Source organism: Penicillium cinerascens (genome assembly GCF_028974065.1).
Source record: "Penicillium cinerascens strain IBT 15544 chromosome Unknown scaffold_4_segment0_segment0, whole genome shotgun sequence".
NCBI lineage: Eukaryota > Fungi > Ascomycota > Eurotiomycetes > Eurotiales > Aspergillaceae > Penicillium > Penicillium cinerascens.
In genome coordinates this window covers 2243332-2261961 of record NW_026695297.1, presented here as the reverse complement: position 1 = coordinate 2261961, position 18630 = coordinate 2243332, and the positions used below count along the sequence as shown (strand labels likewise).

Sequence of the window (18630 nt, the reverse complement as noted above, 5' to 3'; positions counted from 1 at the left end):
CGGTACATAATTGGAAAAGAAAAGAAAAGTGGTGCTGGGTTGGCTGGGGTGGATGGACTGAGAGGGAAAGAGGTGAAGGAAGGAAAGTACCAGGAGGGATAAATTCAGGACCATGATCTTGAGAAAAAGTTAGAATGCCACTAAGGGGCCGTGCGGCGAACGAACCTTGATCACTTTTCGGTGTTTTCGGACCCTCTAGTGGCTGGGGAGAGTTTTTGCCGACCCGGTAGTGGGGCGCAACGAACTGAATCTAATTGATGACCTGTTTGTGGCGGAAGCCCCGGGACAAGACAGCACAACAGGCAACAGTTTTATTGGAATTATTGATAGTATGCTAGCCATCGGAGAAGAAAGAGAATCAAAGAGATGAAAATGGTGAAGCTAACTTCGATCCACCCTGTAGTATTGGAAGTGGTTCGTAGCTTGTAAACTTCTTGAATGCAAGACTGTAACAGGCCTTGGTTTGTATGTAGGTCTAGAATTGAATTCGACTAACCGATTAACTTACGGCGTCTTATTACGTCTGATGCTCCGAACTGCGTCACTCGCTTACCAAATACGCTATATAGGCGGGTGTACCAGTTTTGGGACGCACTCTACTGGTCAAGCCAATTTCGAGAACGACTGTATTGATAGAGAAGATCGCCATTGATTGTTGTAAATACAATATATAAGGTTCTAGTCTTTCCATTTTAACCCTCATAAAAATATTTGAGGGAGCCGAGATCTCTACAGAGCTAATCACGCACCATTCATGATATCCATTCTTCTCAGTACCACCATCTAAGAACCGCTAGAATCTCTGCGCAGCATGGAGCTGAGACTATGCGCCCGAACCCTATGCCCTAGTTTGCAAATTTGCTCCACGAGCGTAGTGCCTTTCCATACTGTAAAATTAATTAGCTGATGATAAAGGGAACTGCGAGATCCTTTTCGACCTACTCTTTATAGTATGAAGGGAAGCGCAAGCATAGCGATGGAAATGAATCCCAACTTAGTGGATGCCCAGCCAATTCCAAGAGACTGTAGCATCCGAGGGGCAGCCAAAGGTAATGCACCTCCAAATGAGCTCCTAAAAAAGGTATTGCTGGCAAGCACACTTGCAACGTGTCTCGGATAAGATTGCCCGAGGTAACTGAGGATAGACTGAAACGTGAGGTAAAAGCCTGGCGCAAAAAAAGCGGTACCGATTATTGGAACAACCCAGTGTACACTAAGTCAATATCAATAAGCGGTTTTTTCCATTAGTAATATTTGAGCAAGCGTACCTTGGTCGTGATGTCCACGCAAATATGAACAAACAGATTGGAATGCAAATTGCACCGATTTGTCCTGGAACTAGTCTTGCTTCAGGCTCCACACTGGATCCAGGCCTAGATACGCGAGGCTGGTAGGAGAATCGGAGCCAGAGCACGTATGCCACAACGGAGATGACTGCGCCGACTAGGATACCGAAAAATGCAACTGTCAAAGAGCATATAAGCCTGAAGTGACCCACAGATTGAATAGCGGGGGAAACTCACGAGCTTGTTGTACGGGACTGAAATGATATATTCCGTCAAAAACTATAAGAAGTTTGTAAGCCCAGGGATACGAGTTGCTAAATTAGACAGGATCGTCTTACCAAACGGAAAGAATTCAAACCATAGATAGAGAATTCCATATATCAGCATGGTGTGTATGTTCACGAAAATAATCACCGGATCCATGCAGGATATTTTAAGATCGTTCACTGTCTGCTCGAAAAGCATCGCGCCAAAGCTCGTTGTTGGTGCATTCATTTCAGATTGGCTTCGATATAAAGGATTTCTTGTTTGTGCACGAAGACGCTGCGCTCGACGAAGAAGGATGTTAGAAGACAGCGTTTCCGGTAATAAAAAAAAGATGAACAACGTTGTGAAAGCGGTAATTCCAGCAAGAAGCCATAAACTTGCTGTCCAAGTGTGCCAACGCTCGCTATATGAGTTAGCAACCATAACCTAGGGTATAGAGCTGGGAAGGTACAAACATCACTAGAGTGCCGAATATCTGACAACTGGGATTAGTTGACCTTATAATTCATGCTTGATCGTAGAGCGGAGGACATACCGGTCCTAAAATCGGCCCACAAACCCCGCTTACTGCATATAAGGCAATCGCATACGGCACTTCACCCGGGCCGTATACTTCCATCAGAGTTGCTCCCCCAACACTTATTGGGGCGCTTCCAAAGAAACCACCAAGAAATCGAAGTGTGAGGATAGTCTCAACGTTCTTTTCAAGAGCCGTTCCGATGTTTAACAGACAGAAGATGAGAGATCCCAGGACATACACCGGTGAACGGCCGATGGCTGGGAGATTTGATAGTGGAAACAACTAGGGAACGTAAACCGGATTATCAACCAAAGGACGTCTCGTTTTAGTTTGGCGTGTACGTACAAACAAAAGTCCAATGCCCTAGGCAATGACAAAGAGTGATAGCCCCAGAGTTCCTTCGGCAGTCGTGGCACTGAATTGATCCTCGATACCGGGAATGCTTGGTGTGAAAATTGCCGAAGCGGCATAGAAGCTGAAATTCAGGAACATTACATCCAGCATGATGAGCGTCTTCGATAACCGTGGCCAGTTCCTGGGCATATCCGGGTCATCGTCGCCTGAGAATTCAACGATAACTTGTTGGCTGGACTCGGGTGTAACCGAATTGGTCGACGTAGCTGAAGTCGACAGCGTCTCGAATTTAGATGTCTCAAGATCAGAGTATGGCAAGGCCTTGTTACCGGTCACAAGATTTAAGAGGCGTCCAAACAAGCTCTCGCGGATTAGAGCATTCATCGTGGCAAACCGTTGGCAAGAGGTACGATGAGTTAGGAGCAGGTTGCATTGACCCTTTTCAAGTGTACCAGAGTGTTTAAGAGTGTGAATGAAAATGAATAGCTGGTGAACTTTTCAAGTCTCATAGGCCTTTTATTGTCCATTTCTTTACTAAGTTTTCGGAACTCCGACCAACATTGCTCCTAGTTCCTGAATTCCGAAAATAAACTTTGAGCCAAGAGAATCGGGACTCCGGGCTTCATAGCTTTTATAGTCAGACTTTACGTCACGATCCTCTTAGCAAAACTGATTATTTGCACCACATCCTTGCAAATCCTGTTCAATCCCAATACAGGCAGATTTTGGAAGACTCAAGCTTTCTTTCCCGCCGCATTTCCGACAAATTTACCAACCTCATGCCTCCCCGTATAATTCCAGAGCCAGGAAATGTGCCAAACGTGCCTCACGACGCCCAACAAGCTTATCAGACTCTCAAGTCCGATAGAGTCATCATCGCCCCCACCGATGTAGGCTATGCACTTCTAGCCAGTAGTCAAGCCGGGATTCAAAGAATTTTTGCTGCCAAAGGTCGTCGAGAGAGCCACAACATCGGTATCATTGGAACGTATCAGCAACATCGAGAGATCCATTTGTTGCCGGAATCAAAGTTCGAACTAACGCGTGTCTTGACGGAGGATATGGGAATGATCATCGAAATCATCGCCAAGTTCGATTCGAAGAGCCTTCACCCGCGTTTGGCGGCGCTGGACAAGGCCACACTCTCTCAGGTCACAAAGGGAGACACGGTCGGCATCGCCATTCCAGAAGGACCTTTCTTGCGGGAGCTCGACCGTCTTTGCGATGTCGACCCACAGGGCATGTTGATATTCGGAACTTCCGCAAATCTTACTGGGCAAGGGCAACGATTTCGGATTGAAGACGTGGAGCCCGCCGTGCTTGCATGTGTCGATTTGGTTGTTGATTACGGCCTGCAGAAGTGGCATTCGTACGGCCGCGGTGGCGTCAATCTCGATGTTGAAAACATGCAGGTCCTACGTATGGGAGCTGGGTACGAGGTTTGCAGAGAGAGGATCTTGAGATGGTTTCCACGCCTGTTTGATGAGGCGGCCGGCGGCCTTGACCAAGATCCGGAGTATGACCGAGGAGACATACACTAGTAGATTGAAGCTTCATTCAATTTTCCATTTTGTTTTTCTTTTTATTTGTCTCAATAAACGAGGCGGAAATCCGCCAAATCAGTAGCATTTATTTCCAGCACAAAATTTCCCCATGCAACAGTCCAAACCACGCATCTTCGTCCTCCACAAATGCCCTCCAGCCCATCGCGATTTTCTCCAAATCCTCTTGAGTCGCAAATCCTTCTTCAATTGCCGTGGCCGCAAATCCAGACGATCGAGCTCTCTTTTCCATCGAACCACCCCAGTACTTCCGTTCCTCAAGATTGCTAAAACACCATGAACCAGCAGTTTTCTTGATACTCTCTCGTAGGAACCCGGCTTCCTTTGCCCAAATGTGAATAAACCTTCCAGGGTGAGGATTGCCGCCTTTTGCTCGCTGCATTCGTTCCGCAACCTCTCGCCATGCGGCAATGCCCTCCGATTCAGGATACCAAGTTAGCGAAGCAGACTCGCGCACTGCCACGATTCCGCCTTGCTTTACCACGCGCCGCATCTCTTGGAATGCCCGGACCGGGTCGGCGATATGCTGTACGACCTGATGCGCGTGAACAATGTCAAAAGTGTTATCCGGAAATGGCAGATCGTGTATGTCGCCGACTAGGAAGCTGATGTTGGATACACCTTCCAAGGCAGCGAGATCGCGGGCTCCTTCGAGAGGCTCGGGGACATATTCCACGCCAGTTACATGCCCTCGGGGTACGTGTTTGGCGAAGTTGATTGTCATGCTCCCTGGCCCGCAGCCTACGTCTAGGATTTGCAGGTCTGGCTGGATGTAGGGGAGCAGGTAGGGTGCTGAATTGGAGAGGGTCCGCCAGCTGTGGGTTTCCAGGACTGAGGTGGAATGGTCTGTTGTGTAGACTTTGGGCATTTTGGTTGAATCTTATTTGTATGTTGATCGAATAGATTTGGGAATTGGTCTTGTTTGGAAGTTAAAGGAATTGAGTTTCAACTGTGGAAATGGGAGCATATTTATGTGGCAACTTGAATGTTTTGCGGCTCGAATGTCAGTCTCGGAGTTCCGTTGTGGCGAGCGCGGGGTTCCGACCGTCCATCTTTCTTGACCCCGAGATGCCCTCACGGGACGCGTTCACATCATGAATTCGAAATCAACCATGAAGATCAGAAAACAAGGTCCACCACGCAAAAAGGCCTGCCAGAACTGCACGGACTCCAAGGTCCGATGTAGCCTGGAGAGGCCGACCTGCTCGCGATGCTTGAATCGCGGCAAGCAGTGTCGGTATCCCGAAGGTTCAGGCGACGTACACCGATCAAGCCCGGGGGCTTTGAGTGAAAGAAACTCAGCAGATGAGCGACTCAGCTTTGAGCCGTCACTTGCAAGCTTTTCCCCTACCTCGACCGCAACAGCGTTCCCGAGTCCTGTGTCTGGTCATACGTCAGGTATACCACAGATCTATTTTCGGCCCGAATCTACGCAGACTGTGGACATTGGTCTGACCTTTGATCACGTTGACCTCGTGCCAATGGCAGACGCCGAGAATGTTCGCGATCGCTGGCTGCAGCCTTACCTTCTTACTGGGACGGGGCAACTCCCCAAGCTGCTCAGTCCGTTTACCGTGCAGTTCCTCGCCTGCGTGCTTCGTTCATACCCCAACCATCTTCTCGATGAGAAAAGTCTCCCTCCATTCATTCACCCATTGCAAGTCAACAACAAACCGATGCCGCGAACAATGGCGAACTGCTTTTCTCTGGTGCGCATGTGGATGAACAGAGTTGAGGGAAGCGAGGCAATTGTCTTATCAACCGTCAGACAGGAGATGGAGAGATTATCCCGAGAGGTATGTTTCGTTTCCTTCCATCGAAAAAACCTCCCCTGACCATGAATTAGGACGCAACAAGCGACTTGGACACATTATGTTCCTTCCAAGTATACCTCATTTACCTATTAACAGCTTACTTCTCCCCAATCGACAACGCCTCCCTAGTAGACGACATGAGTATTATAACCCTCCAAGACCTCGCCTTTCGCACCGCAAAAGCAGGTTTTACCTGCAAAGCCGAGCTTTCGCGAACGCGGCCAACTTGGGAGTCCTGGATCATCGCCTCTTCCAAACGACGCACGCTGTTCACAATGTACCTCTTTACGAATGTGTACAACTCCGACAAGGGCGTTCCAAATTTCCTGTCTGATGAGTTGAGAGATATTCTTGTTCCCGAGAGCAAGGCGCTGTGGGAGGCTTCTGATCGAGGATCCTGGACGAGGGAGTATAATCGGCACCTGTCGAGATGGGAGGACGGGATGCTGCAAATTTCGGAGCTTTGGAGATCGTCGGAGACGGGGTCAGAGGCAAGAAGGAAGCGAATTGGGCGGTGGGTGCAGTCAACCGATGAGTTTGGGATGATGCTTTTTGCAGTTTGTGCCCATATCCATGGGTGCTGACCATACCGGGCGACTTTGCTACAAGGTGGCTTGCTCGGGGTATGATGGCATCTTTCTGTGTAATACTTACAGGTTTCAATCTCGCACACTCCCACCAAAGCCACCGAGCAGCGCTACGTCACGCGCTTGTTTCGTGGGTATCATCGGTTACATTTGATGCAAGCCACTTACCACTTTTTTTTGGATAGCTACGTCTTGGAACCCGTGATTTGTCAATGGGCCCGGATGTTTTAGCCCAGCGGAGTTATCAGGCACCTTCGGAGCCGTTTATGTCTAATCCAGTAGGGTATAACTGGAGAATATTGATATTGATGGGTGGATGCTACGTTCTGCCCTCAAGAACGTTACTACCTCGGTGCTTGTCTTTCTCCAGCCTCTCTGCTGTTCCTCTATGTATAATTCTTCGCAGATTTTATCAGGAACGATCTCTCCCCGGGACTTTCTATAGGATAATACGGTAATTTATAATAACTCATAGGACATACCGTCTTACAGCAAAAAGAATTTGTTCTCTCAGTAACCCCATATGACCTAGCATCATTTTGGGTACGGGCCGAAAGTCAAAGTGTGAGTGTGTGGGGGTACATCGTTTTCGAATTCTACTGTAACTATGATCATCACTGCAGAGCACAATTTTCACAAGAAACTTTCTCTATCAAATACACCCTATATAAGCGCCGCAGCGACAATTGCTCGTCAGCGAATAAACACTCAAATCATCCAGTCAAGAAGTCTTCAATCTCAAAGCCAACACGCTTCAACACCTTCTCCTCAAGCTCACGGGAAGTCCCAGCTACCTTGCGCAGAATCACAGTTCGAGCATCCTGCAACCGTATTTCGACAGGGTTCCCGCCTGAGCGGTCGAGTTCATCTTTTGTACATTCGCGAATGTAGACTGTGATATCTGGGCCAACGCAGGCGCGCCAGAGGGATGCCATCCACTGCCAGTGGTCTAGTGGTGCGTAGGAATCGTGGATTGGGATTGAGCAGGCGAAGGCGTCTGCTGTTGTGAGTTGGTAACGGGGAACTAGGGCGACGGGAATGGTGCCGTGACTTGTGTTTGTGCCCAGGGTTATGGCGCCATCTTCGGAGCCACTCTCGCTTGAGAGTGGGGAGTTGATTCTCATGTTTGCTGTCTTGGGGATTATTGTCTTTGGAGAGACGCTTGATCGGTTATCTGCGTCTGGCGAGGAGCGCTCGTCTGCGGTGTATGGTGTTGCAGGCTTGACAAAGCTGATGACTTCGTCGGAGATGCGATGCCAGGATGAGATGGTGTTGAGGTAGTCTACTGTCGCATCGCCCATTTGACCGCCGTCTGGGGCTCCGGAGATGTCGGGTCCTGGAAACACTCGTACTTGGTACTTTGGTTCTTTCTTCAGTAGACGTTCCAGGAAGTCGACGGCGATCTGGACGAGGTGTTGGTCTTGACCGTCGATAGAAATCACTGGTCCCCGGATGATAGTGCTTTTGTCACGGAAGGAGGGCAGCAAGGGTGGGGAGATTTTGGCGAGGACTTTGATTTTGTTAAGGAACGGGATGGTCATGACTGTGCTCTCAACGCTAGAGCCATCTTGTGAGAAGAGCGTGAGGGGCGTCGAGGGCGTTGTGGTTTTCAGCGGCGGCAGCTTCAGGCTGGGGTCGGAATGCGGCGAGCTAGGAATGCTACCAAATCTTGGAGGGTGAATCATGGGGTGCGGACTCGGGTGGTGCAGTTCTGTCCGGCTGTATGGAGAAATGGGGTATGTGGTCTCGGGGCTCATGTCCCGATTAGCATGCAGACCTGGCTTGAGAGCAGTTTGGGAGACACGGCGGCGCTTGACATCTGGAGCATGATCTTCCTCGGGATAGCGGCGAGCTCGCGACTCTAGCCGGTCTATTCTCACTGGTTTTGGCACTGGCTTGGTATCCGCACGACAAGAAGACGTTCTTGATATAACAGTGATTGGATGTGAGCCCGCCGAGAGATCCGGTCGGTTCGTTTGTGAGCCGACGGATGTGAGAGGGGTCATTGGGGATGAAGGAGCATTCATGATGCGGCCGCCACATCTGTTACATGTTGACTGTCCCGAAGAATTGTGACTGATGCCCGAAACCGAACCACGAGCGCCGCCATCTCGACTGGATCGTTTGGGCTGGTAGCGATAATCAGGGTATTGTTGTTGATGGCGATCTTTCTCCTCCTATGAAACATGTAAGTGGTCGAAGTCTTGAATCTGTGATAAAAATCTTACCCTTGCGAGAGCATTCCACTTTTCTCGCTCCTCCTCCGAGAGAGCTTTCCATTGTCTTCCAATGATCTTGGAGATGTCCGGATTCGACAGACCCGGGTTTTGATGCACCACGACTGCCTGATAATGTTGGCGGTAAAGAATGAATGCTGGTTACCAAATTAGCATTGCTCACGATGGATTTGACCCGGATAAAGTCCAAAGCACGAGATTCCAACGATTCAAAATAGAAATCACTTGCCATGCTCCAAGGACCATGGTGGAGACGGTATCGACTCACAGTTACGAGGCCGAGGGATTTTCGGATCTGGCTTGCAGAGACACCAACTGATCTCCTTTGTCGACTTGGTGGGACTGGAGCCTCCCGAGGATGAAGACGAGCGAGCACGCAGAGTGAGGTGATCCACGGAAGGCATGGGACCAGGCTGTCTGCCCATCATATCCATCTGAGGACTGAGTTCAAGTTTTGCTCGATTCAGCGCAGCCACGTGTTGACGAGCCTGCGGGACGCCGTTTGGTCCGGGTCGGATCTCGGGGTACCTGCGCGCAGGGGCCAGAAGATCCGGACGGAGCGGCAGAGCACCGTGGGACATGGGCAGGTCGTTCATGATTTTGTGGTCAAGAAGGTTGCTGGATCGGGGCAGCGAGATTTGAGAAGAGTCATGGTGCAAAGTAACCGGGTTGGGAAGCACTCGGTTGTAAGACATTTATCTAGTAAGAGCGGGGAGGCGAGAACTGATCAAGGAAAGTCAAGAACCAAGGATGAAAGAAAAAAAGTGAATAGATAACCGGCAAGGCCGAAGAAAGAGGAGGAGGCAAAGTATAAACGTGGATGAAAGAGACGAGAGGAGGGGAACGAGCCACCGTAGGCGACAGCGCAGTCCGAGACAAAGAGCGATTAAGGGAGATCCGCCAGGACCGACAGGGAAACGGTGCGAGACAAAGGTGGAGAGGATGAGCTACTCCAGAAGTATTTTTGCGCTTTCTTTGTTGGCTTGAGAAGATCCCTGCGGTGTGGCTTGGACATATCTCAAATATCTCAGGATAGAATAGGATAGGATAGGATAGGTCAGGTTAGGTCAGGCTAGGGAACGTGCTTTGTTATCTGTCTACTCGCGCTACCTGAAAACCGGGAAAAAGAAAATCAGGAACCGAAAAAGGCTTTCATGCGAGAACCAGGGACGCAGGGGCCAGAAGTAACCAGAAGTAACAGAAGTAACAGAAGTAACTATCACATCGAAGCAAACGCGCTCATTGTTTTCTTTGTCTCCGGATGCGGCGAGTTGCATCCCGGCGGCGGCCTGATTGGCCCGCGTCCCAGACCCTCGTTCCCCGAAGCTCGACAGGAACTTCAGCACACATCCGCCAAAAAAGCAATTGCAGTTGAGAAACGGGATACAGGGACTCAGGGACTCAGGGCATCGGTCAAGTTCGTTTATGTTTGACTATGGCCTACGTCTACTCCGTAGTATATCGTACATGGGTGGATCCAGGATGATCTCATCACGCCGCCGATCGCCCACGATTGTAACTGCGATCGACCAGATGGAACATTTGGGACAATACGACCTCTTCCCGATCTAGGGACTGTGGACGGTCCTAGGGCACGGGTTTGTGTCCCGGGGTTTTGAGGTCTGACGTCGGTTGCTACCTCGTTCCTTTCTCTCCCCAACGAAACCTGGCCCTCCGCGCCGCATTGGGGCGTTTGATCTGCTTCTCGGGTACCGACGTTGCGACCCGCTTTGCGACCATTGCGGAAGCTCTTGTGGATTCATGGGTTCGACGAAGTGATGATGACAATGTCTAAGCTGCAAAGTCCCGGGTGTGGCGAATGGCCGCGGTTTCACCTGATTCAGCCGGTGTGGCGGCTTCGGGTTCCTTACGATTCACCAGCTCCCCGTCGATGCCATGGTAGATCTCCGTCGCCAAGAGCCGGTGGGCGGATGAGCCCAGGTGCATCTCGTCCCTGTAGATACCGGTCAGCACAAAAGGGTATTTTGGAATGCCGATCGTCAAATCGAGCCGCCGAGCATTCGGGTCACTCACCAGAACAGATATTTCTCGGGATGCTCGCACGTCTTATCCTTTGACATCATGACCTTGGCCTTGAGACCGCTTCCGCTCTCGACGCAAGGGTCGCTGGTGTTCTCCCATCCGGGATCAAGGTTCTTACCCAGTCCGTTCTCTTGCTCGATGCCCACTCCGTAGAGCTGCCAATCGCGGATGCGATCCAGCACGAAGGCATTGGTGTCGAAAAGGAATATACGCCCGCTCTGCCAGGCCTGGGCTGCCAGGCGCAGACTCTTATTCCATTGTTCTAGGAGACTGACGGCATTCTTGTTCTCGTCACCCGCCGCCTTGAAGCCCGGCAGGAAGGTCACGTCAACGGCCTGCGTCAAGATGACCTTGAGCTCGGTCGAGCCCCAGCGCTCACTGAGCTGAGTCAGCTGTTCCATGAGCGTCTTGATGCGGCGCTCGAGGGACCTGGCCGCACCATTGTAGTCGTTCTTGGTCACCAGATCCCAAATATCCCAGATACCAAACGAGACAACGAAAATGGTGTGTTCCTGACGGAACTTGATTTCTTCTTCCGAGAGTCCCTCCAATGTGGGAAGCTCGGCGTCCAGCCACTGTTGGAGTTGGGTCTTGAAGTCGGCCAAATTTGTCTTAGACAGTCGGTCGACCAACTCTAATTCTTGGTTGTCCACCACGGCACCCGCGTACTTCCCATTGAGCACGGACGTGGCCGTCTGGGCGAGATTCTCTTGGTGGCAGTTAATCTAGTATTTGTCAGTCGGCTCGTCGCATAAGACTCCCGCAGTCCAAGACATCCAAGACATTCCCCGTTCCACTCCACTCTAGGGTATCCTTACCATCGAACAGAGCCAATCAGTCCATGCCTTTCCCTGTCGTCCCTGAGTCTTATTGTCGCTCCACGAATCCCCAAAAACCACCAATCGTTGATCAAACTTCTTGGCCATCTGAAAGTCCCCAGACTGGATGGGTGTAATATCTCCGTATGCGCGAGATGAAAGGCCCCAGGTGAAGAAGAGGATGGTGCACGCGGCGACGGCGTACAAGGCGTAGAAACGATTAAATAGGCGCATCATAATCTCGATCGTAGATTCGCCCGTTCTACTTGATCGGGAAAGCAACGGGGTTGACCCGGAGCGATGCAAGTCTCAGCGCATTCGTTGCGATCGGAACGGGGCTGGTCCTGTTCGCCACTGTGTGTCGCTGCAAGCAGAGCGCTTGCGCTCGATGAAAAAAAAAAGGGTGAAAGAATCTGGTCGGATTTGAGGAAAGAAGAGTTCCCAGAAGAAATCCGTAAAGTCTAGACGAAATCTCCACCGGGAGCACCGGAATAATGTCAAACGGATCCCAAAGGTTCAATGCGAATGGGGAACGTGCGGAGATTAAGGGAAATATACATCAAGAGGGAAAGGGTTCCGTCGAGGGCACGCCCTCTTTTTTTTCTGCAAGAATAAGCACCCAATAGGGGACCTCGCCATGAGCATAATTAATTGGCCGCGTGGCCCAACGTGGAAAAGCGTCGCGTGCGAACGGGTCACACCACATGGAGCTTGAATACTTATCCCCGAGCCCTCTCGTTCCGTATACGAGTGGAAGGTTGTGACTTGAATATGTCTACTTCAGCATCTCCCAATTACAAAAAAGGGCCAGTGACATTTGGAATAGACTGCCCGATGTGTCTATGAAAGAAAGAACTATCTCTGCGCAATTTGCACCATTTCCACCGCCTGTCGGCCCAGCTACGATGGCTTTCTAGGATGACGAGTACTGGGCGCCACTGGGTCACGGATTTCTCGTATGCCGCTGTGGGGGGGCAACCGGGGCATTTCGCCCCCCTGAAGCGGCAAGATGTACGAGGTCACCTGCAAGGGGTGTCTGTTTCACTTACTGAGTACGGAGTACATAGGTAGCAGATGAGATACTAAGTGCCTACTCTGATTCTTTATCATTTTTGCTTCGGGTGGAATCTTAGATTCGAATGTAAAGTCCATGTCTTGTGGCGAAATGCAGATTCTTCAGGATGCAATGTTCTGACGCGCTGGAGAAGAAAAGTTGCCGGGATATAGTTCGAGGATCAAATATACTTAGGATCTTCGGCTCTTAAAACCATGGAGGGGTCTCTGAATCACTAGAATAGAAGTAGAGTAAGCGATATGCACACGATTTGCAAGGCCTACCGAAGCCTAATTCGGCACGTGATATCCGACATGGATTATCACGTTAAGCAAGGTCAGGTGACTAAAAGAGTCACCTGACAGGGTTAGCGACTGCTGACACAGCCAAATCCCAATCGGGCTAGCGCAAGCTGAGTCACACACACACACTCGCTACCCAAACCTTTGGAACTCGAAAAATCCACACGACCGTACCCTTCAACCTCACCTGTCGACAACTCCGCGCTACCGTCTTGACCGCGCAACCCCGTCAAGATGAAGCTCAACATCTCCTACCCGGCCAATGGGTCGCAGAAAATCATCGAGGTCGACGATGAGCGCAAGCTCCGTCCCTTCATGGAGAAGCGCATGGGCACCGAAGTCAGCATCCCTCCCGATTCCAAAATACACACACCACCCCCGACGATTTTCTACACCCACATACACTCAACACGAACGACGAGAGCAATGGCTGATTGGAATTTTTATGATTAGGTCTCCGCCGAGTCCCTCGGCGATGAGTTCAAGGGCTACATCTTCAAGATTACCGGTGGTAACGACAAGCAAGGTATGACTGCTCCCTCCATTGGCAACGTTGTGGGCATGGCGAACGGAGATGAAACATGCGGTGCAATGAAAGACACGATGGCTGACTAGATTGATATATAGGTTTCCCCATGAAGCAGGGTGGTACGTTTTGACAGATCACTCTTGGACACACATTCCAAGACCACGCCGAAAAAAAAAATTCGAATGCTCATCGATGACCTACAGTTCTCCTTCCCACCCGTACCCGTCTGCTCCTCGCCGACGGCCACAGCTGCTACCGCCCCCGCCGCACTGGTGAGCGCAAGCGCAAGTCCATCCGTGGTGGTATGTGTGCCCCGTCCCCAGGCGCCTTCATGGCCGTATGATCGCACCCGAATCAAAGTTCTGACAACTCTTCAGCCATCACCGGTCTGGACCTTTCCGTCCTCGCTCTGTCCATTGTCAAGCAGGGTGAGAGCGACCTCCCCGGCCTGACCGACACCGTTGTCCCCAAGCGCCTCGGCCCCAAGCGTGCCACCAAGATCCGCCGCTTCTTCGGCCTTGACAAGAAGGACGATGTCCGCAAGTTCGTCATCCGCCGCACCGTCACCAAGGAGGGCAAGAAGGAGTACACCAAGGCTCCCAAGATCCAGCGTCTGGTTACTCCCCAGCGCCTGCAGCACAAGCGCCAGCGCGTTGCCATCAAGCGCCGCCGCGCTGAGGCTGCCCGCGAGGCTGCGTACGTTCCATTTCCCCCCTTTTCCCTCACTTTTCCAACCCACTAACGATCACCTAGCAACGACTACGCCAAGCTCCTTGCCAACCGTGTCCACGAGGAGAAGGCCAAGCGTGACGAGCTCCGCAAGCGGAGGGCCTCGTCCATGCGGAAGTAAATCACACCAGCGGTGTAACGATTTCTTTCGGGGGATGACGGTAATGGAGGTTCACGTTATGGGATGATTCCGGGATTTGCAAAAAGATCATCCCGGGCGCGAATATGTCTACAAAAAAAAGGGCAAAAAAACAAAAAGCGGGGGACCAGGTTTTGACGTACAAAGCAGCGCGAATGCCGCGTTGAATCGGGCCCAGGGCGATGCATCTGTGCCGAACCTACCTTTTGACAACCCTTTTTTGAATGGAGTGCATGCAAATTTCATTGTTTCTGACTTGAACAGGTGTAGCTGTAGACTTTTCTTCCTCATTCCCATACCCATACCCATAGCACGGATGTCAAATTGCGATCCGGTCCTTTCATGACCGCGGTTGTGCCGAAGAAGTGCTTATATCAGCGGAGACTCTGTCTCTTTGGCCAGTGAGTACTAGATTTGTGTTTTGCGGCTTCGGTCGAGGTGGCACACGTCCATTGAAGATCTGGGACATTCCTTGTAAACATGCCTTAGTCTTTCTGGATGATTCAATATGATATTTCCTCAATGATGAATTTACTCTTATGCCGTACTTTTCTTCTCTAATTGCCGTCGACTTCTCATCATGGCTCGAGTGGTTGCAGACTGTTTGGGCACATTCGACCTTTGCCCACTTTCGATAGAAATTTTCAAAATAGCACATCACACTCTACATTTCAACTAAATATACATTTTGTACACTCGAGTGCTATACTTATGTTCTGTTTGCTCATTTAGATATCCAAGAACACTAATTAATAAGTATTGGAAATTTATTCCGCCTGCTGGACTTCCCGAGTCCATCCACATCCGAGATATATAACGCAGCTCTTAGATCATTGAAGCGAACGCATTATTCCAAATAGACCAAACCTACATAGACACGAAACTGAGACAATTAGATCTCAATACGTATTTGGTTTCAGTTCGATTAACCAAGTAACTACGGTTTGAGTCAGGACTCATACCGCGCGGCCGTGATCAAGCGGACTAGCTTTGCTTCTACGCATGCTGAGAGCCGAGACCAAACCCGAGACATACTGACACCAACCACTCCAGCTCATATTTCTGTGAGAGGAGAATGCGAAAGGTCCTTTTTGCCAGAATGCATCAGACTTGAGCGCGGAGCTGGCATTGCCCTAACTTCCTCTACTGGATAAACCCCTACTGTTTTGCATTTTCTCTTCGAAGCATAATCAGCATCGCGCGCGGCAACACCGAGCATTTTTACAGTTGTTCCAATCTGGCTAGCCATGTCGATCTCACAGCGCATAAGGCGCCCAGTTTCGCCCCCAACTCTCGAACGATGAACCTAACTCCCCGATCTCTCTTTCCTTGATTTCCAAGGTTCATCGCGAGACATGAACCCAGACCTGCCAGCGCAATGCACCCACAAGCTCAAAGAAACCATCATGCTCGATCACAAACCATGACAATCGCCCTCTTGGCACTCATCTCCTGGATCGCACCAAGCCAAGCAACCTGCTACTTCCCAGACGGCACGAGCACGAGCAGTATGGAACCATGTCCCAACAGCAAGTCATGCTGCGGCAAAGATCAGGCATGTCTATCGAACGGGCTCTGTTTCGGAGCCGACCTGGGCGTCATATATCGCGGCAGCTGCTCAGACAAATCATGGCCTATCGCAGACTGCCCGCGAGCGTGCTACACCGGTCCGTCTACGTCTCTCAGTTCACATGCGCAAAAATCCCGTTCTCGCTGATTTGGACACAGAAATCCCAGATTCATATGCCAATCTCTTTCAATGCCCCGGCAATGGCGACTGGACAAACATGACATGCAGCAGCAGAGGTGACGCGGAAACGGCCTGCGGCGTCGATGCCGTAGGCTCGTGGACTTGGGTTGCCGGTGGGAACGTAACGACAGCGCAGAACGGCCAGTCGACATGCAACGCGACGGACGTGATGAACTTGAAAAACTCGAATTCCTCAAGCTCGACGCAGGCAACCTGTCCGGCATGCACGGCGGCCGCGACCCAGTCGTCTCACCACTCTACAGTTGCGATTGGCGCGGGTTTAGGTGTTGGGCTGGGTATTCCTCTATTGCTTTCCACGGCGTTATTTATATTTTGTGCGAGATCGCGGCGACGACTGACTAGTTCACAGCAGGAGACGAATACGGTCCAAGGAACTGCTGGACGGTCAACACATCCGCTGGAGTTGAATGGGGGAGGTGATGCCGCTGAACTGGACAGCAAAATGCGATCTGAATTGCGCGGATAATGAGGTTTCTCATGGAACGAAACCTTGTCATATGAAAAATTACGATAGCGCGTGATATACATAATTCTTTTTCAATTGATACCCTCAACTAACTAGAACAGGGTGGCGTAGGCTTCGATGCGGTAGAGTAGATCAAATACGGATTCGAGCGTAGAATACGGACCGGGAAACAATTTAATGTCTGTGAAAAAGAGTGTATTGAATAGAGTCGAAAAGAGTCATTCAGGTAAATCAATAATCCCAGATCCATGACCGGACCCAACTCCGCACCCTTAACGAAAAATAAAAATACATCACCCGAAGAACAATTTTTCAAGGTTCGCCAGAAACCTTGGGGCCTTGAGACAAAGAGAACGAAGAGATAATGCCGTCGAGGCTTTCATAATCTATAACGACAAAAACGGCACCGATCACGGCACAGAAAGCAAATCCAGTAATGCACGATGCAATAAATTCCCACAGATAGCAAGACAAGCCAGCGTCTCCGACAAGCTTCAATTCCATATAGGGAGACAACAGAAAAATTCCCAAACTCGCACCCTCAATCAGATGTAAGGGAAAAAAAGGTCATAAGAATCGTATTTTTGATAATCCGCACTCCCATTGTAACGAACCCGCAAAAATAACACATACAAGCATAAAATGGAAGAATCACGCGACAGCATGGGAGAAGAGGAAGCTGACGGACTCGCCGTTGTGGGTACGGCGGCAGGCCTCAGCGAGGGTGGGGCTGACGTCGATAGTCTCAATACGATCGCACTGCTCCTTCTTCTCGGCGTGGGGGACGGTGTTGGTAACCACCAAGCGGCTGAGGCGGCTGCTGTTCAGGTTCTCGATCGCCTTGCCGGACAGGATGCCGTGGACAACGATGGCGTTGACTTCCATAGCGCCGTGCTGCATGACCGTGTCGGCGGCCTTGACGAGCGTGCCGCAGGTGTCGGCCATGTCGTCGACGATGATGGCGACCTTGTCCTTGACGTTGCCGACGAGGACCATGCGAGAAACCTCGTTTGGACGGGCACGTTCCTTGTGGATCAGAGCGAATTGGAGATCGAGGCGATCGGCGATGGCAGTCGCACTAAGGGCAGGTTATTAGAATTGGGATACAACAGAAGAATCAGACCGATAGACTTACCGCTTGGCACCACCGGCATCGGGGGAGACAATGATGCAGTTGCTGACGTCGAGGTTTTCGCGGATCCACTTCAGTATACTGGGCTCAGCATACAAGTTGTCGACGGGCACATTGAAGAAGCCCTGGATCTGGGAGGCATGCAGATCCATGGTAATAACGTGGTTGCATCCAGCAGTCTGCAGCATGTTGGCCATGAGCTTGGCAGTGATGGGAGCGCGGCTCTTGTCCTTCTTGTCCTGGCGGGCGTAAGGGAAATTGGGGATGACGGCAGTGATGCGGCGAGCGGAGGCAGTCTTGCAGGCATTGATCATGATCAGAAGCTCCATGAGACCGTCATTGATATCGTTGGGTCGTGTTGACTGCAGAATGAAGACTGCACGATGCGGGGTGAGATCATCAGTAACGCGTTCATCTCATCTCTGACAGAAAGTCCGCGTACCATCTTCGTCTCGCACACTCTCTCCGATGGTCACACTGGTCTCCTGGTTGGAGTACTGCAAGACCATAATCTTGGTCAACTCGATGCCGAGGCTGATTGATTCTGCATTAGCCAAAGAACGGACGCAGCCACTGGAGATCGATGCAAGGAACGTACCGATCGGCCACGAGCTGGGCCAGCTCCGGGTGACTGTTGCCAGTCAACAATTTGATAGAGTTGGACGACATGTTGGATATGAAGGGAAGTATCCCAGAACGAACTGCAAGTCGAAGCCGGAGCTTTTTCAGAAAAATCGGATCCCGCAACTGCCACTTTGGGCCCCGCATTTTTTTTCCGAGTCCCGTGACTGCTCACCGCCCGTCATCCGAATTCGGCTTAACGTCTTACTTAGTACGAGGACTAAGTGTAGCGAGGCACGCTATTCGGCATTCGCAGGGGATGCAGTTGAAGATAATAAAGAAATATGGATATTCCCATAACAAAGCAATCTAAGTACATAAAAGCCCGGCTCCCGGTTGACCTGCACTTCAACCAGTCGCGCGGCTCTCTTCTTCATGACTTTTCCTCCTCACTTCCCC

At 50.7% G+C, this 18630-nt stretch overlaps 9 protein-coding genes across 9 annotated transcripts; 4 read left to right on the top strand and 5 right to left on the bottom strand.

Annotated features, from left to right (window-relative positions):
- Nucleotides 1-838: 838 nt before the first annotated feature.
- On the bottom strand, nt 839-2811 carry N7498_008832 (uncharacterized protein; the record flags this gene model as incomplete). Its single annotated transcript, XM_058455894.1, has 8 exons — nt 839-887; nt 995-1213; nt 1269-1464; nt 1524-1565; nt 1625-1956; nt 2009-2028; nt 2089-2355; nt 2449-2811. The coding sequence occupies 8 exons, from the start codon at nt 2809-2811 to the stop codon at nt 839-841; spliced, it is 1488 nt and encodes a 495-aa protein (XP_058305882.1).
- A 395-nt stretch (nt 2812-3206) lies between these two features.
- Nucleotides 3207-3968, top strand: N7498_008831 (L-threonylcarbamoyladenylate synthase; the record flags this gene model as incomplete). Its single annotated transcript, XM_058455893.1, has 1 exon — nt 3207-3968. The coding sequence occupies one exon, from the start codon at nt 3207-3209 to the stop codon at nt 3966-3968; it is 762 nt and encodes a 253-aa protein (XP_058305881.1).
- Nucleotides 3969-4056: 88 nt separating this feature from the next.
- On the bottom strand, nt 4057-4857 carry N7498_008830 (class I SAM-dependent methyltransferase; the record flags this gene model as incomplete). Its single annotated transcript, XM_058455892.1, has 1 exon — nt 4057-4857. One exon carries the CDS (start codon nt 4855-4857, stop codon nt 4057-4059), a length of 801 nt encoding a protein of 266 aa, XP_058305880.1.
- A 226-nt stretch (nt 4858-5083) lies between these two features.
- On the top strand, nt 5084-6387 carry N7498_008829 (Zn(II)2Cys6 transcription factor domain-containing protein; the record flags this gene model as incomplete). The annotated part of the gene is made up of 2 exons (XM_058455891.1): nt 5084-5785; nt 5836-6387. 2 exons carry the CDS (start codon nt 5084-5086, stop codon nt 6385-6387), a joined length of 1254 nt encoding a protein of 417 aa, XP_058305879.1.
- A 716-nt stretch (nt 6388-7103) lies between these two features.
- Nucleotides 7104-9322, bottom strand: N7498_008828 (putative HMG box transcriptional regulator; the record flags this gene model as incomplete). Its single annotated transcript, XM_058455890.1, has 3 exons — nt 7104-8567; nt 8619-8764; nt 8896-9322. The coding sequence occupies 3 exons, from the start codon at nt 9320-9322 to the stop codon at nt 7104-7106; spliced, it is 2037 nt and encodes a 678-aa protein (XP_058305878.1).
- A 1096-nt stretch (nt 9323-10418) lies between these two features.
- N7498_008827 (uncharacterized protein) lies at nt 10419-11725 on the bottom strand (the record flags this gene model as incomplete). Its single annotated transcript, XM_058455889.1, has 3 exons — nt 10419-10581; nt 10662-11395; nt 11489-11725. 3 exons carry the CDS (start codon nt 11723-11725, stop codon nt 10419-10421), a joined length of 1134 nt encoding a protein of 377 aa, XP_058305877.1.
- Nucleotides 11726-13078: 1353 nt separating this feature from the next.
- Nucleotides 13079-14223, top strand: N7498_008826 (40S ribosomal protein eS6; the record flags this gene model as incomplete). The annotated part of the gene is made up of 6 exons (XM_058455888.1): nt 13079-13183; nt 13298-13370; nt 13472-13492; nt 13577-13675; nt 13751-14069; nt 14127-14223. 6 exons carry the CDS (start codon nt 13079-13081, stop codon nt 14221-14223), a joined length of 714 nt encoding a protein of 237 aa, XP_058305876.1.
- Nucleotides 14224-15932: 1709 nt separating this feature from the next.
- On the top strand, nt 15933-16478 carry N7498_008825 (uncharacterized protein; the record flags this gene model as incomplete). The annotated part of the gene is made up of 1 exon (XM_058455887.1): nt 15933-16478. The coding sequence occupies one exon, from the start codon at nt 15933-15935 to the stop codon at nt 16476-16478; it is 546 nt and encodes a 181-aa protein (XP_058305875.1).
- Nucleotides 16479-17129: 651 nt separating this feature from the next.
- N7498_008824 (ribose-phosphate diphosphokinase) lies at nt 17130-18279 on the bottom strand (the record flags this gene model as incomplete). Its single annotated transcript, XM_058455886.1, has 4 exons — nt 17130-17556; nt 17614-17986; nt 18053-18144; nt 18209-18279. The coding sequence occupies 4 exons, from the start codon at nt 18277-18279 to the stop codon at nt 17130-17132; spliced, it is 963 nt and encodes a 320-aa protein (XP_058305874.1).
- Between the last annotated feature and the right edge of the window lie 351 nt (nt 18280-18630).